Here is an 18,182-nt window from a genome sequence, read left to right as displayed (position 1 = left end):
TGGTTATATGATTAAATCCTGACCCCTCCTTGTGCATGTTAATGCCTTTCTGTGGGAAACTGCTGTACAGGCACTTCTGCTGCTGGCACAGCAATGTCAGTGAGGGGGCTGCCGTCTCAGTGGCTGCTGTGTAAGATGCCAGTCTATAGTACAAGAGCAGAAAATAATTGGTTGCCTCTGTTCTCTCCAGTGATTAAGTGATAATCTTAGCTTGGTAGTATGGGCAGTTTTTAGCAGGTGTTTCGTATCACATCAGGCAAGCAGTATGGGCTGATCTTACTCTTGTATGTCCTCTACTGACCTTGCCCCTTAACTTTATGTTAAGTGAGCTGCAGTAGCCAAGCTGTCATGATCTTGGGGCTGCGAGCACAGCCTTTTAACTAGGGAGAAATTGAAAAAGTTTCCAGTTTTGCTGTTCTTTAGCTCTTAACTTAGTGAAACTGTCCTGCACTGTTGCACAGTTGTAGGATAAATATCTCTGATGAATGGAATCCCCCAATTTCTTCATCTGAGCTCTCCCCCTTTTGTTTGTCTTGGTTAAATTTCAGCCAGCAGTTTTTCATCTGCATGCTTTTCTCACAGCAGCAATGGTCAGGAAGCTTTTATAACCTTACCTGTGTCTTTAAGACAGCTGCTCCTGTCTGTGGGTACAGAACTGTTTTTTTAGAAGAATATCCATTTTGAGAGTCTTTACAGAACCCTAGTGTTGCTGAGATCCGTGTTGAGGGTTTGACCAACAAATCTTGTTCACTAATTGCTGGAGCCCAAGACAAAGGTAAGAGAGAGAGGTAAACGAAAAGAGAGGTCAACGAAAAATTAATTTAAAGGCTTCCTTCCCTTGTCTGTACAAGAGACCCAGTCCTGGACGCACAGGTCTTCACACATGATGTCTCTGTTTTCCATGAATCAGAGCTTTCATCTTTGCCACCTAAAATCAGAAGCTGACAGGATTGGGTCATCTGTGTTTGGCTGCTTTATTTTGCTGGGAGTGGGTTTTGTGGTGAGAAAGCATTCTGCTGACCTTCCCTTTTTGGAGGTTTATCAGGCTGAGACTCTCAAGATGAGGCTTTTTTTGCTTGGTCTCTGGTGATTTTGGGAAAGAATACGGAGTGGGCATGGGGGTCTTCTGAAGACACCAAGGGTAGGGGGGAACTTTATACATTTTTATGAGTGAAGAAGTAAACAGGTAAGGACGTAGCCTCTTTGTCCCTGATTGCTGCACAGACTCTGGCTTCTTAAACTCAGTCTGCTCTTTTCAAATACTGCTTTGATTCTGTAGCAGAAAGCTGGAGAAGGGGTGAAAATATCACATGGATGGAGTATCACAGTCTGGAAAAATCTTCCTGGGATGAGACCCATCTTTGTACAGTTAAATGCTTCAGTCTGGTAATTCATAATCAGCAGCCCTTTGCTGGTTACAATTCACAGGAGTTAAACAAAAGCTCCAGCCACAGGCAGCTTCCTAGGCCTGCAGAAGGAAGGGGCGGCCAAGCCCTCTCCAGACGCCGGGAGGTCCGGAGGGCCCTGAGCACCCTGCCTGCTCCTCGCCAGGCCTCGGCCGTGGATGCACCGCGCTGCAGCGGGCGCTCGTGGGGGCAGTGAGCCGGGTGCTGCGTGTCTCTGCAGGCTTGGCAGAAACCTGTTGAGCACAGGGCTGCTCGGAGCTGTCAGAGTGATTTCTGTGCCCCGTTTGTGTGTGCATGTCTGTTCTCTGTGTGGGCTGGAACATTGTTCCTGGGCTCCAGAGCAGGGAGTCCCTGTGTCACTTGCCCTGCGAAGTTCAGCTGTCTGCGCCCTGCATTGTCTTTATTTTAGCTTTGTCCTCGCGGCTACAAAATATAATATTACATGTGCTGTTGAGAAAGCTGGAGCTGGCTTTCTTTACTGTGAATAGCCTTACTATGCATATGGTAAGGCTGTCAAAGCCTACACCTCTCCTAAGCATTGAACCTGCAATTCTCATTCACTACGTGAGCACTAGCAGCAGACCCAGGAGAGAGATGGAAGGACCCCAGCACCTACCAGTGCTTCGTGTTTTCAAAACGTTCCTTTCTGTGAACTGCACATGGCCAGGTTGGCCCTGTGCGTGCAGTGAGCAAATGCAGTGCTTATTCTGCGCTTTCAGAAGCTCTTGTTCTCTGACAGGCACTTTAATAAAACCTCTGATTAAGAATTAGCTATCAATCTATGCCTCTTGAAGGACTTGGGGATTCTGCCCTCACAGGTAACACATGCCATGAGATGGCTGGCAGGAGCATGGGGTGACAGCAAAGTTGTCTGAATCTCTGGAAACTTTCCTCTAAAACCACAGTCTCATTGAACTGGCATCTGGGGTTGTATCTTTTTCCTCTCAAAAAAGGACTGTGAGTGCAGACTGCAAACAGTGCCAAGCTGGACCTGCTCGTGGCAGTCTGCAAGGTTTGTACAATGGGGATGTGTCTCCATAACCCTGCCAGCTTTTGTTTTTTTAGGAAAGGAAAAGTAGTGTATTGCCAAAGGCCTTTGAAATCTCCCTAGTTGACTTTGGGAAATGCGTAACTTATCTCTCTCAGGCCTCTTCTGGTGCCACAGTGTAATTTGGGCCAATTATAAGGCAGTGTGAAATGAAAAGGACTTTTTGAGGGGTTTTTGAGTTGACCAAAGCTGAATAGGGGGCCCTTATATTTTTATTTATAATGGAATAGCAAACAGATGTAGCAAGTAATGTCAAAAAGTTGATTTTAATTTATATTTTTAATAAGAACCTGAAAAGTCTGAAGTGGAGCTCTCCCTGTGCCTCCTTGTTGACAGATTTATTTTCAGTTAAAACAGCACTATTTCCTGCTCTGCTTAAATATCAGCTATGCTCTGCTTACAAAACAGGTCTGTTTTTTAAGAGTCTACAGAATAGCATGGAAGAAATCTAAGGATTTCAAACGGGGAAACCTTTTTCATTTAGAAGCACTCAGTGTTTCATGGTATAATGGCAACCGTGACACCAGCTGTGCTGGGCTGAGTGCTCTAAAAATCCTAAATCTTGACGTCATGACAGCGCGGGGGAGCCGCAGGCTCTTGGTGGGGTTTCGTGCCAGGCTGCCTGCATGGCAGTACGTCCCTCCAGTCGAGTGTGCTGCACAACTGGAGTGGCAGCAGAAATCCTGCCACACTTGCAAGTTTTTCTCATTCACTTTTAACTTTTTAACTCTCTGAAAGCAGACGGCAGGGTCAGGCTATGACTGTCCTCAGCTGGCAACTGCAGCTTCGTGCTCAGATGCCCGAGTGCCTTTTGCAGAGTCAAGGTGAAGGCACCTGATCCTGCTGTTTCCAAGCCTGGTGGCACCTCCGGACTCCGCATCCCAGGGAAGCAGCCTCTGCAATTGTAGCTGAACTCGGGGAAACTCCAAGTGCAGCTTCAGCTCTCGCAGTGCCACAACGTGCTCTGGCCCCGGCCCCGTGCTGGCACGGGGCTCGCAGGGCTGTCCAGGCAGCTCAAGTGATACGTTGTCCACCAGGTTGGCTGCTAGCTCTGGTTCGCAGCGAGGCCAAGGCCGGATCTCCGGTTAATTATTCCTGTAGTTCAACAAGTTCTTGCCCTTCTTGTCAACAATTTTAAAAGTACCTGGAAAATGAGCCCCATGAAACCAAAATCTCTCAGAACCTTGAATAGATTTATTTGTATCAAAATTGCAAGGCAGTAATTCAGAGTTAGCATAGAAAACGAAATCTAAATTACTTCTAGTTTAAAGTAAGATTTTCCTCTGAGACCTTTCCTCATCCTGAGAAGAAGAAATCCTCCAAATATGTTTTGATGTTTAGCTTTTCATGTAAATGCCAGTAATGGGGTTTCACAAACCTCCTATCGATGAGGGTTTTCCTGGCAGCTTGCTGAGAGCCCAAGTGCAGCATCACTTGCATGGAGCTGAGCAGTTTGGAGCCGTCTCTGTGTGGATGCAGGGAGCCCCGTGGAGAGGCAGCAGTCCCAGCCTGCTGTGGCCCTGTTGATTTGGGCTCCTTTCCGTTTGGATGGAATGGGCACGCTGCGTGCCGGGATAACGTGCTCTCCCTGGGTGGTGCCTCCCTATTAAGGGTGAGGGTGGCACGAGCCTTTGGAGATCCCCAGTCCAGCTTGCCTTCTGCCTGCCTGCATGGATCCCCTCAAAGACCAGACTTGTAAAGGGACAAGGATGCTCGTTAGAGCGGGAGGAAGAAAAAGGAGCACAAAACTGGATCAGGTAACAAATGCGAGGCTGGCAGAGGGGTTCATGTTTTCTGGAAGGCTTTTTCTGATCGTGAAAGGAGGTTGAAAAGAGTATTTGGAAAACAGCCTGGAAGTTGGAGCGGGTGCTCTGTCCTTCGGGGTGCGTGCTGGCTTTGCTTTTGAGCCTGTGTGCATGCAGGATGGAGTGGTGCTGACAGCTGTCATTTTAGTGCTCTCCTAGTTTTGTACCTTTTCATAAATGTTGAAGCGCACTGCCCTCCTTGCCAGATTTTAGCCTTGCATTTTGATATTTAACAAGTCTCTAAGTGCATCATAAATGACATGCCTAAAGCACTGCTGAAATATTACACCAGCTCCAAGGTGACAGAGACCCCTTCTAAAATGGTGGGCATAGACTCTGCCCTTCTGTCATCTTGAAAATGCAATAAAGCGAAGGACCTTTAAGAAGAGGCCAAATCACAAAGGGGTAGTGGTGGTTGTGGGCTGATATTTTGGGTGAGATTTTGAAGCAGCCTTTACAGAGTGAAGTATATCCTTGTAGAGATGAAAGATCAGCCGGGTTAGTTTGGGAATTGAGTCTAAAATTCCAGGAAAATTATGAAAATCCCAAGGTGGCTTTTCCAGCTTTCGTGGCTTCCACGTTTCCTCCAAATGTGAGATTTAAGAGTATTGCAAGCAGACAAGCCCAAGGACTTTCTTAAACAGAGGCTTAGAGGTGCAAACCCTCTCCTCATCCTCAGCTTGTCTCACTGGGCAATTAGCTCTGAGAACAAACAGCCATTGTCATGTCAGGGCTGGCTACTGGTAACAAGTGGACTAGGGAAGGGAGGTCGAGTTTTGGGGTCGAGTCTTCAAGTTGAGCAAGAGTGATTCCACGTGGGTCAGGCTTTGGTGAGCTGTGACTGCAGTGGGGAGCAGCTGTGAGAGCCAAGTCTGGGCTCTTGGCATTGCTCCGAGCAGCTTCTCCCCATTCTCCAGGGCTTCACATAGGAGCTGGGCTTCGACCAGCGCGCTGAAGGAGATGCCTCTGCTGGGCTGCCTTGCTGGAGGTGCAGGATCTGCTCCGGCAGAAGGAAGTGCTGTGACAAGGCGTCTTGCAAACACGAGCGTAGAGAGGAGCTAGAAGGGCTGAGGCTGCAGGCAGGAGGGTCCAAGCTGGGTGCTAAGCTCTGAACTTCCTTTCTTCACAGTTCTCCTTTCCAGCTATCGCAGATCAGCCCAAGGGTAATGCTTATTTTTCCAGATAGTCTTTTCTTTTTTTCCTGAGACAGAGTGGAAGGGAGAGGCTGCAGGACTAGGGTGCACTCTGATCAATGAGAAGTATTTCCTTTCAGTGATGGCTTATTTGGGAATCCCTCCATTTGAGATGGCTAGTATCAGTTGCAAGGGCTCATCGAGTCTGGTTTCATACAAGCTAATGTCTTGTGGCTGGGTGTTTTGGTGTCCAAAGATGCCGGCTGGACTGAGCATTTTCTAAGAACTCATAATGGCTCTCCGCTGTGTGGGTTCTCAGGTGTCTAGAAATAGTTGTGCTTCTACTGAAACTTACTTAGTGGAAGCACTTGTAGTTCTGCCGTTCTATCCAGCCTCTTGTCTCTGCCTGGTTTGCAGGGCTGTGATGTGTTGGGGACCACTCTCTTTGAAAGATTTGGTTGTTTGAAACAACCGCTTGAAAATTCTGGGGGCATTTTAAAGAAGCCCATGCACGACTGTGATCCTGGGTGCTTTGTTTACCAGTTAAAGCGAGTGTCTTGCCTGTTTGCGCGCCCCGTTGAGAGCGTCATTCAGATCGCTGAGGTGATGTGGCAGGGCCGGCTGGGGCCTGTGTTTCTCGCTGGGCTCAGACCTCCCGTGAAGCTCTGGTCACCATGGGGGAACCTTCCCTCCCGGCCCCTCTCACGGAGCACACATGGCTTCCAGCACCATTTGTTGGAGCTGGTTAGTGCCATTAATAACACGGAAGACGTGGCCACCTACGGAGAGCTCCTCTTTGTGCCGGCGTGTATCTGTGCGGGCTGTGGGACCAAGGCGTGCTCAAACCCTGTGAGGGATTTTTTGCAGTGTTGAAGGAAATTCATGTAAGTTTTACAGCACAGTAGTTGAATTTACAAGAAGGGCTGTTTTCAATACAAAGAAGGTTGGAAGTGAGTTTGCTACCGAAGGCAGAACCAACCCCCTGTTCAGCAGCGCATCCGTACGCGCATCCTGGTACAACGAGCCCGATGGTGCCGTGCCGGGAAGGGGCACAGTGCCGGTGCGGGGTGCTCCCTGATCGGCGGCAGCTGCCGTGCGCGGGAGCTCGACGTGGGACAAGGGAGCTGCCCTGCGCCAGGGCTTCCCCCCTCTCGCCCGGCTCGCGCTGAGGGACGCGGCCTTGTGCACGTCCGGGAGCTGCTGCTGCGGGGACCGAGCCTGGGTCTTCTAGCAAGAGAGCCTGCCGCTTCCTGCAGATTTGTTCAGGATGTTCCAAAAAGCAGTAATTAATTTATATATATATATATATATATATATATATATATATATAAAAGATATATATATATATATATATATCTTTTCAATAGGACTTGAAGGTAAAAGCTTTTTTGAGCTCTGTAGCCACTCCAGCTGTGAGATCAAGGCGGAGTGGTTGATTTTTTTTTTCTTTTTAAACACCCTTTTGGTTGCTGGAATAATGATGCTAACAAAACGAATGTTTGAAGAGATGCATCTGAATGCTCTTATTCAGGCCTAATCCCCTTTTTTTTTCCTCAGTGCAGACTCAGCAGTGGGAAAAGGCCTTGCTGACTAACACAGTGCCAGGAGAGCCTCTTCGTTCCCTGACGGGGCAGTGGCAGCCAATTCCAGGTTTTATCTGCAAATACAGCCTGCCAGCGTATCCCTCTGTGGAACAGCCAAGCCTACGGGTACTCGCTGAGCTGGCCGGTGCCTCCACTGCCACCTCGAGCCCCAATCATTGGAGGCCGCAGTGACACCAGGCTGACAAAAGGAGGCTGTAAATCTTTGGTGGTCTCCCTTTCACACGGCGTTCCTGTCCCTGGACAAAGGGGTGGCGGCTGCTTCCTGGCGCCTCTGCCTCCAGGGACAGCGAACAGGGAAGGGATTGTCTTGCGGGAGGCGGTTTTCCGAGGAGGAGCTGACAAAGCTGCTGGGGTGGACGGCTCCCACCTGACAAAGAGAGCCGAGGTTTAGTGAAAGATCCCCTTGGAGCCCTTGAGAACAAAAAGGGAAGAAAGAAACCCACGGCTCCCCCCCTCAATTACCCCTAAGCGAACACAAAACAAGAAACCCGAGCACCAACCCGCCTGTTTTTGCAGGGGGTAAACGGTGGGAGGAGGTGGAGGGGGACGCTGCTCCTCTTGGGGACCTCTCTGAGCACCGAGGGCAGGACGGGCGCACAGATGGCTCTTTGTTTTGTCTCCCTCCGTTCTCGCCCTGCCGAAGCCAGGGGCGATTGTTTTGAAATCCCTCTTGGCCAAGGGAACTATTTGCTTTGTGGGCTGTGGCTCATCCCAGAAGATGCAAGCTGGAAACCTGTTTAACACCAGTTGGTTTTGAAGGGTCTGGGCTCTCTCCGGGGTACCCAGGGCAATTGGGCTGTGAAGGAGCAACGGGAAGAGCTCGTGCTGGGGAAATGTGCCAGGTGGGAGCACAAGGATGCACACGGAGGTGCTGAAGCAGAGCACTGCCCTGCTGAGGGGACTGCCACACACCCGAGGATGTGGCATAAACCTGGCACATACCTTGCCTGCAAAGACAACTGATGTGCTCTGTAGATTTTTTACGGTCCTCTTTTGTGTGTGTTTGACCAAAAGCTACACTATTACAGAGAACTCCTCTGCTATTTCTCTCCTGTTATTCTTCATCCTGCTTTATTTGCCCTGGTAGAGCGCCTTCCCCCTCCTCCCCTGGGAATTGTTGTGGCCTTTCTGGAGCAGGGGCCTTTTTTGGCATAGTCGACAAAAATAACCCATAAATGCGGCTGTTGTTATGAATAAGGCTCAACAGGGGATTTTTTTACCAGTAGAGCTGCAGCAATATAATTATACTGGTAGACTAGTTGCAATAAATTTCCCCATGAAGACAAATCCTGAGTTGACATTTCCTAGCTAAGTTGAATCCATATGTATAACTTTATTACGCAAAAATAATACGTCTCTGGGCCCTGGCTTCTTTTTTACCCAGAAGAGTAACTTCTTTGCTTTGAGAAAGCTTTGAGAAAGCAAAGAAGTCGGTGTTTGCTGATGTACGGGGAGCTCCGGCAGCAGGGCGCTCGCGGCGAGTTGTGCGCTCAGGTCTCTGGTTCACGGGCTTGGTCGTTCCTCCTTCGGTGATCGTGAGGCCGAGAGGAGCGTGCTGGTGCTTAGCTGCATTAGAAAGAGAGAGGTACTGAAACGTGCTCTAAGTCGACATCTCACTGCTCCTCTGAGAGGAACCGGCCCATGTTGTGGTCTCCCTGTGTGTAGCTGAAGTGGCTTGGCCAAGAGACAAAGCTTTTCTGACTTTATTAAAACCTATAGGGCTAATCCTGGAGCCACTGAAATGGGAGAAGGAAGTGATGGTTTCATTCCTCCTTTGTTTGATTTCAAGAGGCTTGAGCTTTTTGTACTTTTTTTTTTTTTTAAATCTTCCCATAGGGTGGAGGGCAGGTAACCTTCACAGGCCAGGTGTTTATTTCCAGCAATCAGAAAATCACCCTGCGATTCCTGCCTCTGAAAGCTTCTAACCCTTCAAAGGATAGATAAACTTCTCCTGAAAAGTAATCACCTAAAGGCAGATAAAAATGAAGTTGACTTTTCCATGCAGCTGTTTTGTGTTGCCCACTGGGAGTCTTTCAGCAGTGATCTAAGGGTTTCTTTTCCCTTGCTAGGCTTATGGCTCGGACTTCAAGGGCTTTTCCTTCCCTGCCTAATAGGTTAAGATTTCTTGTGGAGCTCCTGAGTGTGTTTTTGAGTGTACCCTTTGTAATGAAGTGAGACCTGCTAGTGGCTCAGCAGGTAAGGAAGTGTTCCCTTGATTTCCACAGCTAATGAAGTAAAAGATCAGGGATTAATGTCCAGATCATGTAGGTATCGATACGTGGGTGCACAAACTCCGTTGAAATCTGTTGGAGTTTGGTCTCCTAAATAACTTTTGTGTCTCAAGCTTGTTTATGGCACAGCACTGCTGAGAGCATAATTGCATCAGAGTCCCAAACATGTTTTCCTGTGTGGTATATTTTACTTATGTTCTTTAGCTAGCAGGTAAGTAGTAGAAAATACCACTGTTAATGCACTACATAGCCTGTTGGAACCCTGATCCTCACCTGAGTGTAGCTTCTTGCTTTGGGTTTTTCTCTCATTCTTCTTGCCCTCCCATACTGACTTTTAAAGCCACTTCTGTGGCTGGGTTCCTCCTAGCAGCTGCACAACTTGGCACAACGTGAGCTAGGAAGGAGGCAGCAGACACTGCCGGGAAAGTCGGTGCTCCTTCTGCATGCTCCCATGTTACTGAACATGGTAGCGTGGTCCTTCTCCATCAGGCAGGCCCTTCGCTTCGCCTCTCTCATGCAGTGGTTTGGTGAGATTGCTGCCAAGCCCTTTGCGCTTTCCAGGTGAAGTGGGATTCCTTGTAGTCTATGCAGAGATCACAGTATCACAACTGGGGATGCAGTCCTGGGGTGAAATGGGATCCACATGGATGGGAAAAGCTGTCTTTCCTGGTGTAGTTATTGCAGGCTGTGCTGCAGGATCACCTGCAGCTCAGATCAAGTGAAAGCCTTGCAGAAATAAGTATAAATAGCTCTCAAATGTAGCATGAATAGTTTAAACAATTAATAAACTACAAGAGCTTCCTTTTTGGTGGTTCCCTCATCCCTTTATCCTCTCACTGCAAGTGTGCACCAGTGTGCATCCTTACTCTAGTCCTAGCGATTCCTTCCAGGTCTTTATAGTGATGTGAAAATGATGCAACCCTTCACTGCAGCCTCCCCAGGCTGTTGCAATGTGGCTGATTGCGCTTTGCCAAGTGCTCTCAGAGGAAGGACCTTGCTCAGGCTGATAACTGCGTTTGCCACGTGCTGGCAGGAGCTATTTGAGAGCCTGCTCCGGGGGACACCTCAGCTGGAGCATCCGGGTTGGGGGTGGCTTCTACTGGCTGTTGTGAGGACATGTTTTTGCAAGGTAAGGGGTGACACACATCATGCAGTCTCCTGTTTCATATTTTGGTGTTTTAGTCATATCCCCTCTTTGGTATTTGTCCATGCTGTGCAGAATGTGGAATTAATTTTCCAGTTTTTCTGACGCATTTATAGCATGAGCAAAGAAGCATTTCCTATGTGATAAGTTCTTTCATGGAATGGACAGATGAGCCTCAAATGAAACAACCTGTGAATTGCCTTGATTTCCAGCCCAGCACATTGAAGTGACCTGAAAATGATGGTGAATAGTGATTTACTGTAATGTTTTGGGCTGGATACAGCAAGGTTCAGGACCTGTTTTATTATGGGAGTGAGCAGGAACCTGAGTTCAGGAAAAACTTGTGTAAAATGGGTTTGCTGATATGTTCACGAATTATCTGCTGTGGGTCTTGTCAGTTCCGTTTTCGACACAGTGCCTGTGTTGACAACTAGGATGGCACTAAAAGTTTACATATGATGCTTCCTGGGTTTGCTTCACTTGGAAGAGACATCTCAAAGTCTCCAGATCAGGGCCAATTTCCACAGTCTCGCAGGATCCTTTTCCAATATTAGGTTTAGGGAAAAAAAATGTTTCATGTGATGTATCAACATTCTATATTCAGGCTAACTGTTTTAACACAACAAAAACATAACAGGCTAAATAGTAGCTCAGTGAGGTAAAGTTCTATTCTCTTGTTGTCTATCAGCAAAATATTCATAAATTTTACTCTGACCTCCTTAAGTGCATCCTATGGAGCAGATAAGAATACTGAGAACCCTGCCTCCAGACCGCTGTGGAACAAGTACCTCTGCATGTGTTTGGTTTCAGATGTTGGAATAAATCTCTAAAACAATTTAAGTGCCTCTTTTTCTAAAGGTTTTCTATTTGTCTGATTGCAAACACATTTCATATGACATACTGCAAGAGAAATCTTTAAGCAAGTTGTAAGCATAGCCATAGATGGATGACTAAAACATTGTTTGTCACTTGCTTCTGACACCAATTTCACATTAACAGAAATTTTTGAGCGTGTATTTTTGCACTTTTGTTTTTGCTATTTATATGTGAAACTTCCCCTTAATTCAAGATACAAACAGCTCCAGTAAAGCTTCCTTTCTGAGCTCAGGTTCAGGGTTGTGAGAACCCATGGAATTTCCTGCCGAGGGTTCTGATGTGAGAACCATCTGATGTCCAGATAACCCTCATGTGGTTTTGTCAGATGTTTCCAAGTGTTTTTCTTTAAAATTGATGTTTTGGTCAATACCAGGAGGCAATCTGTGAGAACACATGAGTAAGCAGGTGCTTTTTGACTGCAATAACTTTTCTGTTTTCTTCCTAAGCTTTTCAGGGATGTTCTTCCTGTGAAGAATTTTCGTGAAAATAGGCACATCTTGGCATGTCACCACAGTTCTCAAAGGAGACTTTTGTACTGAGAGGTGCATTCAAGCAACCTTTCCCTGGTAGGCAAGATGCTGGAAGGACTGGTGTGTAGGTGGTGGTGGTGAAGGGGGGTTTGTTCTTGTTCTTCTGGAATGTGACTGGCCTGTATTAGTAAGAGTGTTTAGTGCCTCTCTGGAACATGTCTACAGAAGTCTGGCTCTGTAAAAACTTGGTTTTTTGAGCTAATCAGCTCTTATCCAATGTTCTTCCCAGGAGCTGGAGACCCAAAGATGTTGAACTTGGTGGCTGCAGCAAACTACTAGAGGTTTTTTGTCGGTTTTGGATAAGAGAGCATCCTGTTACTTGTTTCTAGCCAGCTGTGAGTGGTTGAAAGGGAAGTGACATTGATTTTCCCTCTCTCTGTGAGGACCTATGATGCCCGACAAGGCAGCATCACTCATCTAAGTGCTAAGTGTAAAAGCTGGTGCCTTTTTTTTTTTTTTTTTTTTTTTTTAACATCCATCCTCTGTTACCAATATTAAACAGCATCGTCACTAGCTAGAAGAAACTCTCTCTGAAGATTTTAACTATGTAATCTTAAAACATCACTAAAACTAGAGCCCTGAAATACTTTGGTCTTGACAAGCAGAACTGCGAATCCTGCTTGTCAACTTTGGTGGACGATAACCAATGTCTTCAACTTCTAAAATGTCCTGACAAGTTGTACTTACAGCCATGGATTAATTATTCCTGGTATGTTTTTTTTTTTTTTTTTTAAACAGAATTGAGGCTGCTTTATGATGGAGCTCATGGTACATCGTGCTGGTGTCAGTTAGCCGTGCAGGGATGCTGTATTTTTGATGGCCTTCAAAACAATATTGCAATGGCTCGAAACAGCAGGAAGACTTTCTTCCTGTAGAAGATGCAGGAAAGTGCAACTAGAGAGGATGCAAAGGGCTTAAGTGGCTTCCCAAAAGCAGTAGTAACAGAGCTGCAATCTGAAGGTGGGACAAGTCAGTCCAGTAGACGCTTAGGCTGCTCTTCTCAGGAAAGACACATTTCATCATGTAGTAGCTGTTGTACAGCTCGGAGCTGTGACTGCTGTGAGTCAAGTTCTAACTATTCTAAAAGGGCTTCTCTGCTCGTTGTCTGGCTGAAGAAAAGGTAGCAAAGCATTCCCTGTATAAACTCCCGTTTTCAGGGATTGGTGCAACAAATATATTTTATGTACACATACTCTTAAGCTCTTGAAACCAAACACCTAACACACTCTGCTCGTAGTCCAGCTCTGTAACGTTTGGAAGTAGCATTTCAGAAATGCTGCCTTCTTGAATGAAATGAAGCAGAGCTGTCTTGCAAAAAGGAGAATGGAAATGCTTTTCAAACTGAGAAGGCTATGGGTTTTCGAAGCTGCTTTTAAAGCAGAGGGCCAGTTTGGCTTTTGAGCCTCTTAAGCTGGGTTATTTGCTGTGAAAATGCCCCGGGAACGCTGCTGCCGAGGGGAGCAGCTCTTCAGTTCTCCGTGTGTGGCTTCAGGAGAGGCCTGGCGGAGAGCGGGGTGGTGGGGGGCTCGAGGAAGCTGCCGGCGCTGCTCTGTAAATAGAGAGGCCTCTCTCTCTTTGGATTCCTTTGCTGGAACTAAATATCAGCGAAACCTCGTTAAAGGACCATGCCAGACTTGTGCAGCGCTGTGGTGTGGTCTGCGCTGCCGAGCTGCTTTACTGAAGCCATCAAGAGAATGCTAAAGCAGAGAATGGCATGTGCAATGCACGACCTTGGCTTTCAAGAGGTTTATTTTTGTTCATGTGACAAAATAAGGTTTTAATATTAAATATAGGGTTGGATTTGACTTGGCAGATAGCAGAGCCTCCCATTACTGCTGTAGTCATAATATAAAGCTGCATGATGTGTGCCAGCGGGCATGGAGCAAGCCAAGAACTTCCCTGCTGCTGTTTGCTTTGTGAAACCTTAGCTGCCTGCTTTGGACCTGGAATAGTGCAAAGGTGATGCACCTTCCTGCTGCTGCGGGGGCCAAGCAATGACAGGTATAACACAGCCCTTGGTCTTTCTTATTAGCAAGTATCTTCAGAATACAGATATATATATATATATATATATATATATTTCCTTTTAAACATGTTTTCTCTCCTGCGTTATGTGTGTGTGTGGGGGGCGGAATTCAAAAGTGTAGAGTTCAGCAGAAACAAGACATAAATTAAACTATGTGAAATATTCGGCTCTCTTAGTAGAGAAATTTAATGCTGTGTTGAAGCTCACAGCTTGTGAACCTGGGGCCACGCGTAGCTGCAGGTCTCTCTGAGGTTTTCCTGTTGCCCATGCTCCATCTCGCGTGTTGGCCAGTTTGGCACTGCGGCTCTATAAATCTGAGCAGCTTCCAGACTGTTGTCCTGTAGCTATTTGCTGTATAAAGGACACGTAAAGGGGGCTTCACATGCTGTGATGGTGACCTGAGGTCCTCTGCGTTTCTGAGAAACCAAGTGCCTGAGGCACATGGTCAGATTGTAGATTTAACTTCTGAAGCCCAAGTCTGCCTTCACCCTCACTACAGCCCCAACCTAAACAAGTGGAAGCCCCGCTCGGGGACTGCTCTTGTTGGAGGGACCAACCATGCAAGGCTGGAGTGTGTCCTGCCGCTCGCAGCGTGCCCGTCCTGGGGACGGGGACATCCCCATGGATGACGAGTGCCAGGATGAAGCAGCTGATGTCTGGTTTTCATTGAGACCTTTTAGGATAGCTGCTGAAGCCGTATTAGACAGGCTTTAGGATACAAATGTAAGGACTTTAGGGGGAAGAACAAAAGCTTTGGCAAAAAAAAGGTAGCGGAGTAGGATTATTTTTCCTCGTCGCATTTTGAGACTAAAACTCTCACAGAAAGGAGCAACAAATATTTATATCTGTTAAATTGTACTTTAACATTACAAGGTCTTAAAAGTTGCAGATATCACCGTTACTTTAAAATAAATTACTGATCTCGAATTAGGCAGGCTCAGATCAGTAATTTGCCTTATGGATCTTTGAAGAGAGGTGCAATACAGGTGAAGCACATGTATTTCATATTTCACTGTGGTCGAGCAGTGTCTTTTTAGTAGTCTGATCCTTAACTGTTCTAAAACCAACATTTTGACCCTTTTTTAAAAAATAAATTTCCTACATGCAAATAAAGATTTTTCTAGGAATTTATTGTAAACTTGGGCTATTCAGAATGAAGTGCTGGATGCTCCTGGATTTTTAAGTGTTTTGAAGAATCGAAAGCTGCATCTACTTAAAATATATATATATATATATATATATTTTTTTTCATCCTCACCTTAGAAGAGACATAACTTATAGAATAAAAGATGGGTAAAGGAGTAGTGTGTTTCCTAGGAATTGTCTGTTTTAGGGGCTTGCTAGATAGCCCTACCAAAAATAATCAAGCAGTAACATTGCACACCAGTTCCACTACTTAGTGACCACTGGTGTGTTGCTGGCCAGCAGTGGTCTCTTAAATTTCATCTTGGTTTAGATTTGGTGGATATTCACACTGCACTTCTGCTGTCACTGAGTTAACTTGCTCATGGATCAGTGCAGACCACATGTGCTGTGTGTTACACAGTTATTGCTGGGTGCCAGGGCAATCTGTGGAGCTCTTTAAAAATAAATAATTCTCTAGCTGAGTGCATATCAAAAGTAAAAGCATGTTGTTTCAGAACTTGCCTCAGAAGGAGGTAATTCAATAGGGAGTCTTTTTGCTTTCCAAAAATTATAGCTCTGTAAAATCAGCTTGAAGGCTTTGGGTTAACTTTGATTCCTTTTAAAAGTGCCCATAAAGCACTTCAGCCCCCAATACCTGCCTTTTTTCCTGCAATCAATCCTTGGAAACTGCAAAATCTGAATCGTTCCTGTTTCTGCCTTTTATGAAATGCTTCTGTTTTTTCTTCGTGAAGTGAAATGTGAAAACATTGAAACGTATAACACTAAAGAGGTGCTAAATGTACAAAGCTCATGCTGGTATTTATGAGGCTACAGCCGACGTGCGCGTGTGCGAAGCTTTTTGGCGTGCGCGGCTGCAGGGCGCTGGCTGCCCCGCGTCCAGGCTGCCCGCCCTGAGCCTTGGCGCTCTGGTTCATTGTATTTTGTTCTCAAACAAAGCAAGGGCCTACTAATTATTTGGCTTGTTGCTTAAAGGTACGTTTGTGCCCTAAAAAAAAATTTATGTTTGCTAGTTGGTATTATTGAGTATGTGGTATCCGTTCTGTTTTTAGTAAACTCACTTCTATGGTACATTATCAGCAAAGAATTTGCAAGTTGTATCAAGGGGAAAGAAAGGGATTTGCTTGTGTGTTTTTATACTAATAAACAAAAAAGAAATTAAGACTGTTTTATTCCCCTCTCACTGCCCATTTTAAATGACTGTAGCCTGTTTCAGTCCCTGCCTGAAGAAATAAGCTGTTCTATAGTTCAGTTCCTGTCTTTGAGTGGATTTTCCCCTACTTTTGCTACATATAATTTTGACATATCCTTACATACTGCTTTTGTTAGGCTTTGTTTTGTCACAAGCCTGTCTTGAAACTTTTTTCCCCCCACTTAAAGAAGGCCAAATGGCATCAGGAAGCGGTTGCCTTAACGCTCAGGTTTGGTCTCGTTTAGCATTGCTGTTATGCTGGGCTGCTACGAAGCATTTCTGTTTTCCTGCCACAGAGGCCTATGCAGCTCTTGGAAGCGCTCGTTGCGCTGCGAGTGCTCCGCGTTTTCCAGCTCGCATCGCTTTGACTGCCCTGCTCTGTTGGGCTGCTTTTTGAGCTACTTTTAGGAGACGACCAGTGTCAACCCTCAGTGCGTTATACAAATTGCGGAGGTCAGCGAGGTGTCTGCATCCAAGGCATTTGCAAAGCTTCTCTGGAGGAATTTGCCACTGACTGGAGGAATTGCGGGAGACTGAAATCTGCAGGATGATAGTGCCTTGTGAAGGCTTCAGTGAGATGTCTTAAATCTTTTTTTTTTAATGTCTGCCTTGTGGAATGGCACTGACAAGTGAGGGGTGTGATGACAGTAGCAGAAAAGAAGCTGATGCCCCAAACTGTTTTCCAAGTTTGTGAGCTTACAGATTTGTACGTGAGACCCCATGTTTCCATGGGTGAATTGTGGCATTATTAGCTCTTGGGGCCTTGGAGCAGGATCTTCTCATGTAGAAGTGTAAATTACAGGATTCTCTGGGTGCAGCTTTGCTAAAGCGAAAAGAAATCACAGAATTGGGGAATGGTTGGGGTTGGAAAGGACCTCTGGAGATCAGCTGCTCCAACCCTCCTAAAGAATAGAGCGCCATAGCTTTTATTTGCTTCTCTTTGTTACCCTTTGTTTCTGATTTAACTACTCTGTGACAACAAACCACATAAATTGGCACTCGTCAAATGAGCAAGCAGCTGTATATTCTGCCTGACCTGCAGTAGCTGCTATATCTGATGCTTTTTCATCGCCATCCTCCTAGATATGCCAAGAGTTGGGCAAACTGTAGACAGGCACCACAATGTTTGTGACACACATGGTAGCGACTGAAGGATTAATGAATTGTGTGGGAGGTTATTAACTTTGTCTGCATCCTCTGACCTTTCTTGTTGACCATTCACAAAACACTCAACTGTTTAACCCTGCTTCATACTGTCCCGTCCTTAAAGCTGTGTCCTGCTTACAGTATGGAAAACGGTTTGTTCTTGTACATTTTTTGGGTGTTCCCATTGAAAAAGATGTAATTAGGGCAGCTCGCAGTACAACACTTAAAAATTTGTTTTAAAAACAAATTCAGGCTGCTGGAAATTCCACTGCTCTCAGCAAAAACTATTGTGCATCCAAGACTGAGCTATTCTGTCTGAAAACAGTTATACTGGTTATCTTGGAAATGGTCTTACATTAGCTAACCTGACATTGCTGTGCCATTCAAACTCTGAAATTAACTCTGAAACTGAAATAAGAAAATTTCTAAACTGACCTTCCTATGACAAGACCACTTAGCCTTTTTTGATCATGCTCTTGAAGCCTGTTCTGGTTACGAGTAGTGTGTTGTGACTTGTCCTTTTTCGTTTCCCCCAGGTTTACGGGAACAGACGGACCAAGTGGTTTCGGATTTGAATTGACGTTTCGGCTGAAGAGAGAAACGGGGGAGTCGGCACCACCCACGTGGCCAGCAGAGCTGATGCAAGGCTTGGCCAGATACGTCTTCCAGTCAGGTACCGCAGCCTTCAATTCGCTGCCTTGGTTTTTTGCTGCTTTCATCTGAAAGGCCCCATTTGTCCCCGGGTGCTATATGTGATTTGCATGAACGTTCAGTCGCATCTTGAGAATTGTTTGTGTGAGAACAAATGTTGGCCAAAAGGAGTGGGCTCCTTCCGCCAGTCTGGCTTGCTACAAGACAGAGCTCAAGTGCTGTGAAGGTAACTCCCATTGCTGAGTTA

At 46.1% G+C, this 18,182-nt stretch overlaps 1 protein-coding gene across 5 annotated transcripts in view; it reads left to right on the top strand.

Moving 5' to 3' along the window:
- SUFU (SUFU negative regulator of hedgehog signaling) overlaps nt 1-18,182 on the top strand; it is an 85,230-nt gene that overhangs the window by 7,532 nt on the left and 59,516 nt on the right. For all 5 annotated transcript variants that reach the window (XM_088528664.1, XM_088528663.1, XM_088528665.1 and 2 more), the window contains exon 3: nt 17,821-17,957. In XM_088528664.1, coding sequence (XP_088384790.1) covers nt 17,821-17,957 — 137 coding nt within the window. The remainder of the gene's footprint in view (nt 1-17,820; nt 17,958-18,182) is intronic.

This window comes from Tinamus guttatus, unplaced genomic scaffold (genome assembly GCF_059628265.1).
Source record: "Tinamus guttatus ecotype Peru unplaced genomic scaffold, ASM5962826v1 Tinamus_guttatus_pri_ptg000314l, whole genome shotgun sequence".
Classification (NCBI taxonomy): domain Eukaryota; kingdom Metazoa; phylum Chordata; class Aves; order Tinamiformes; family Tinamidae; genus Tinamus; species Tinamus guttatus.
This window is presented reverse-complemented; position numbering and strand designations above follow the sequence as displayed.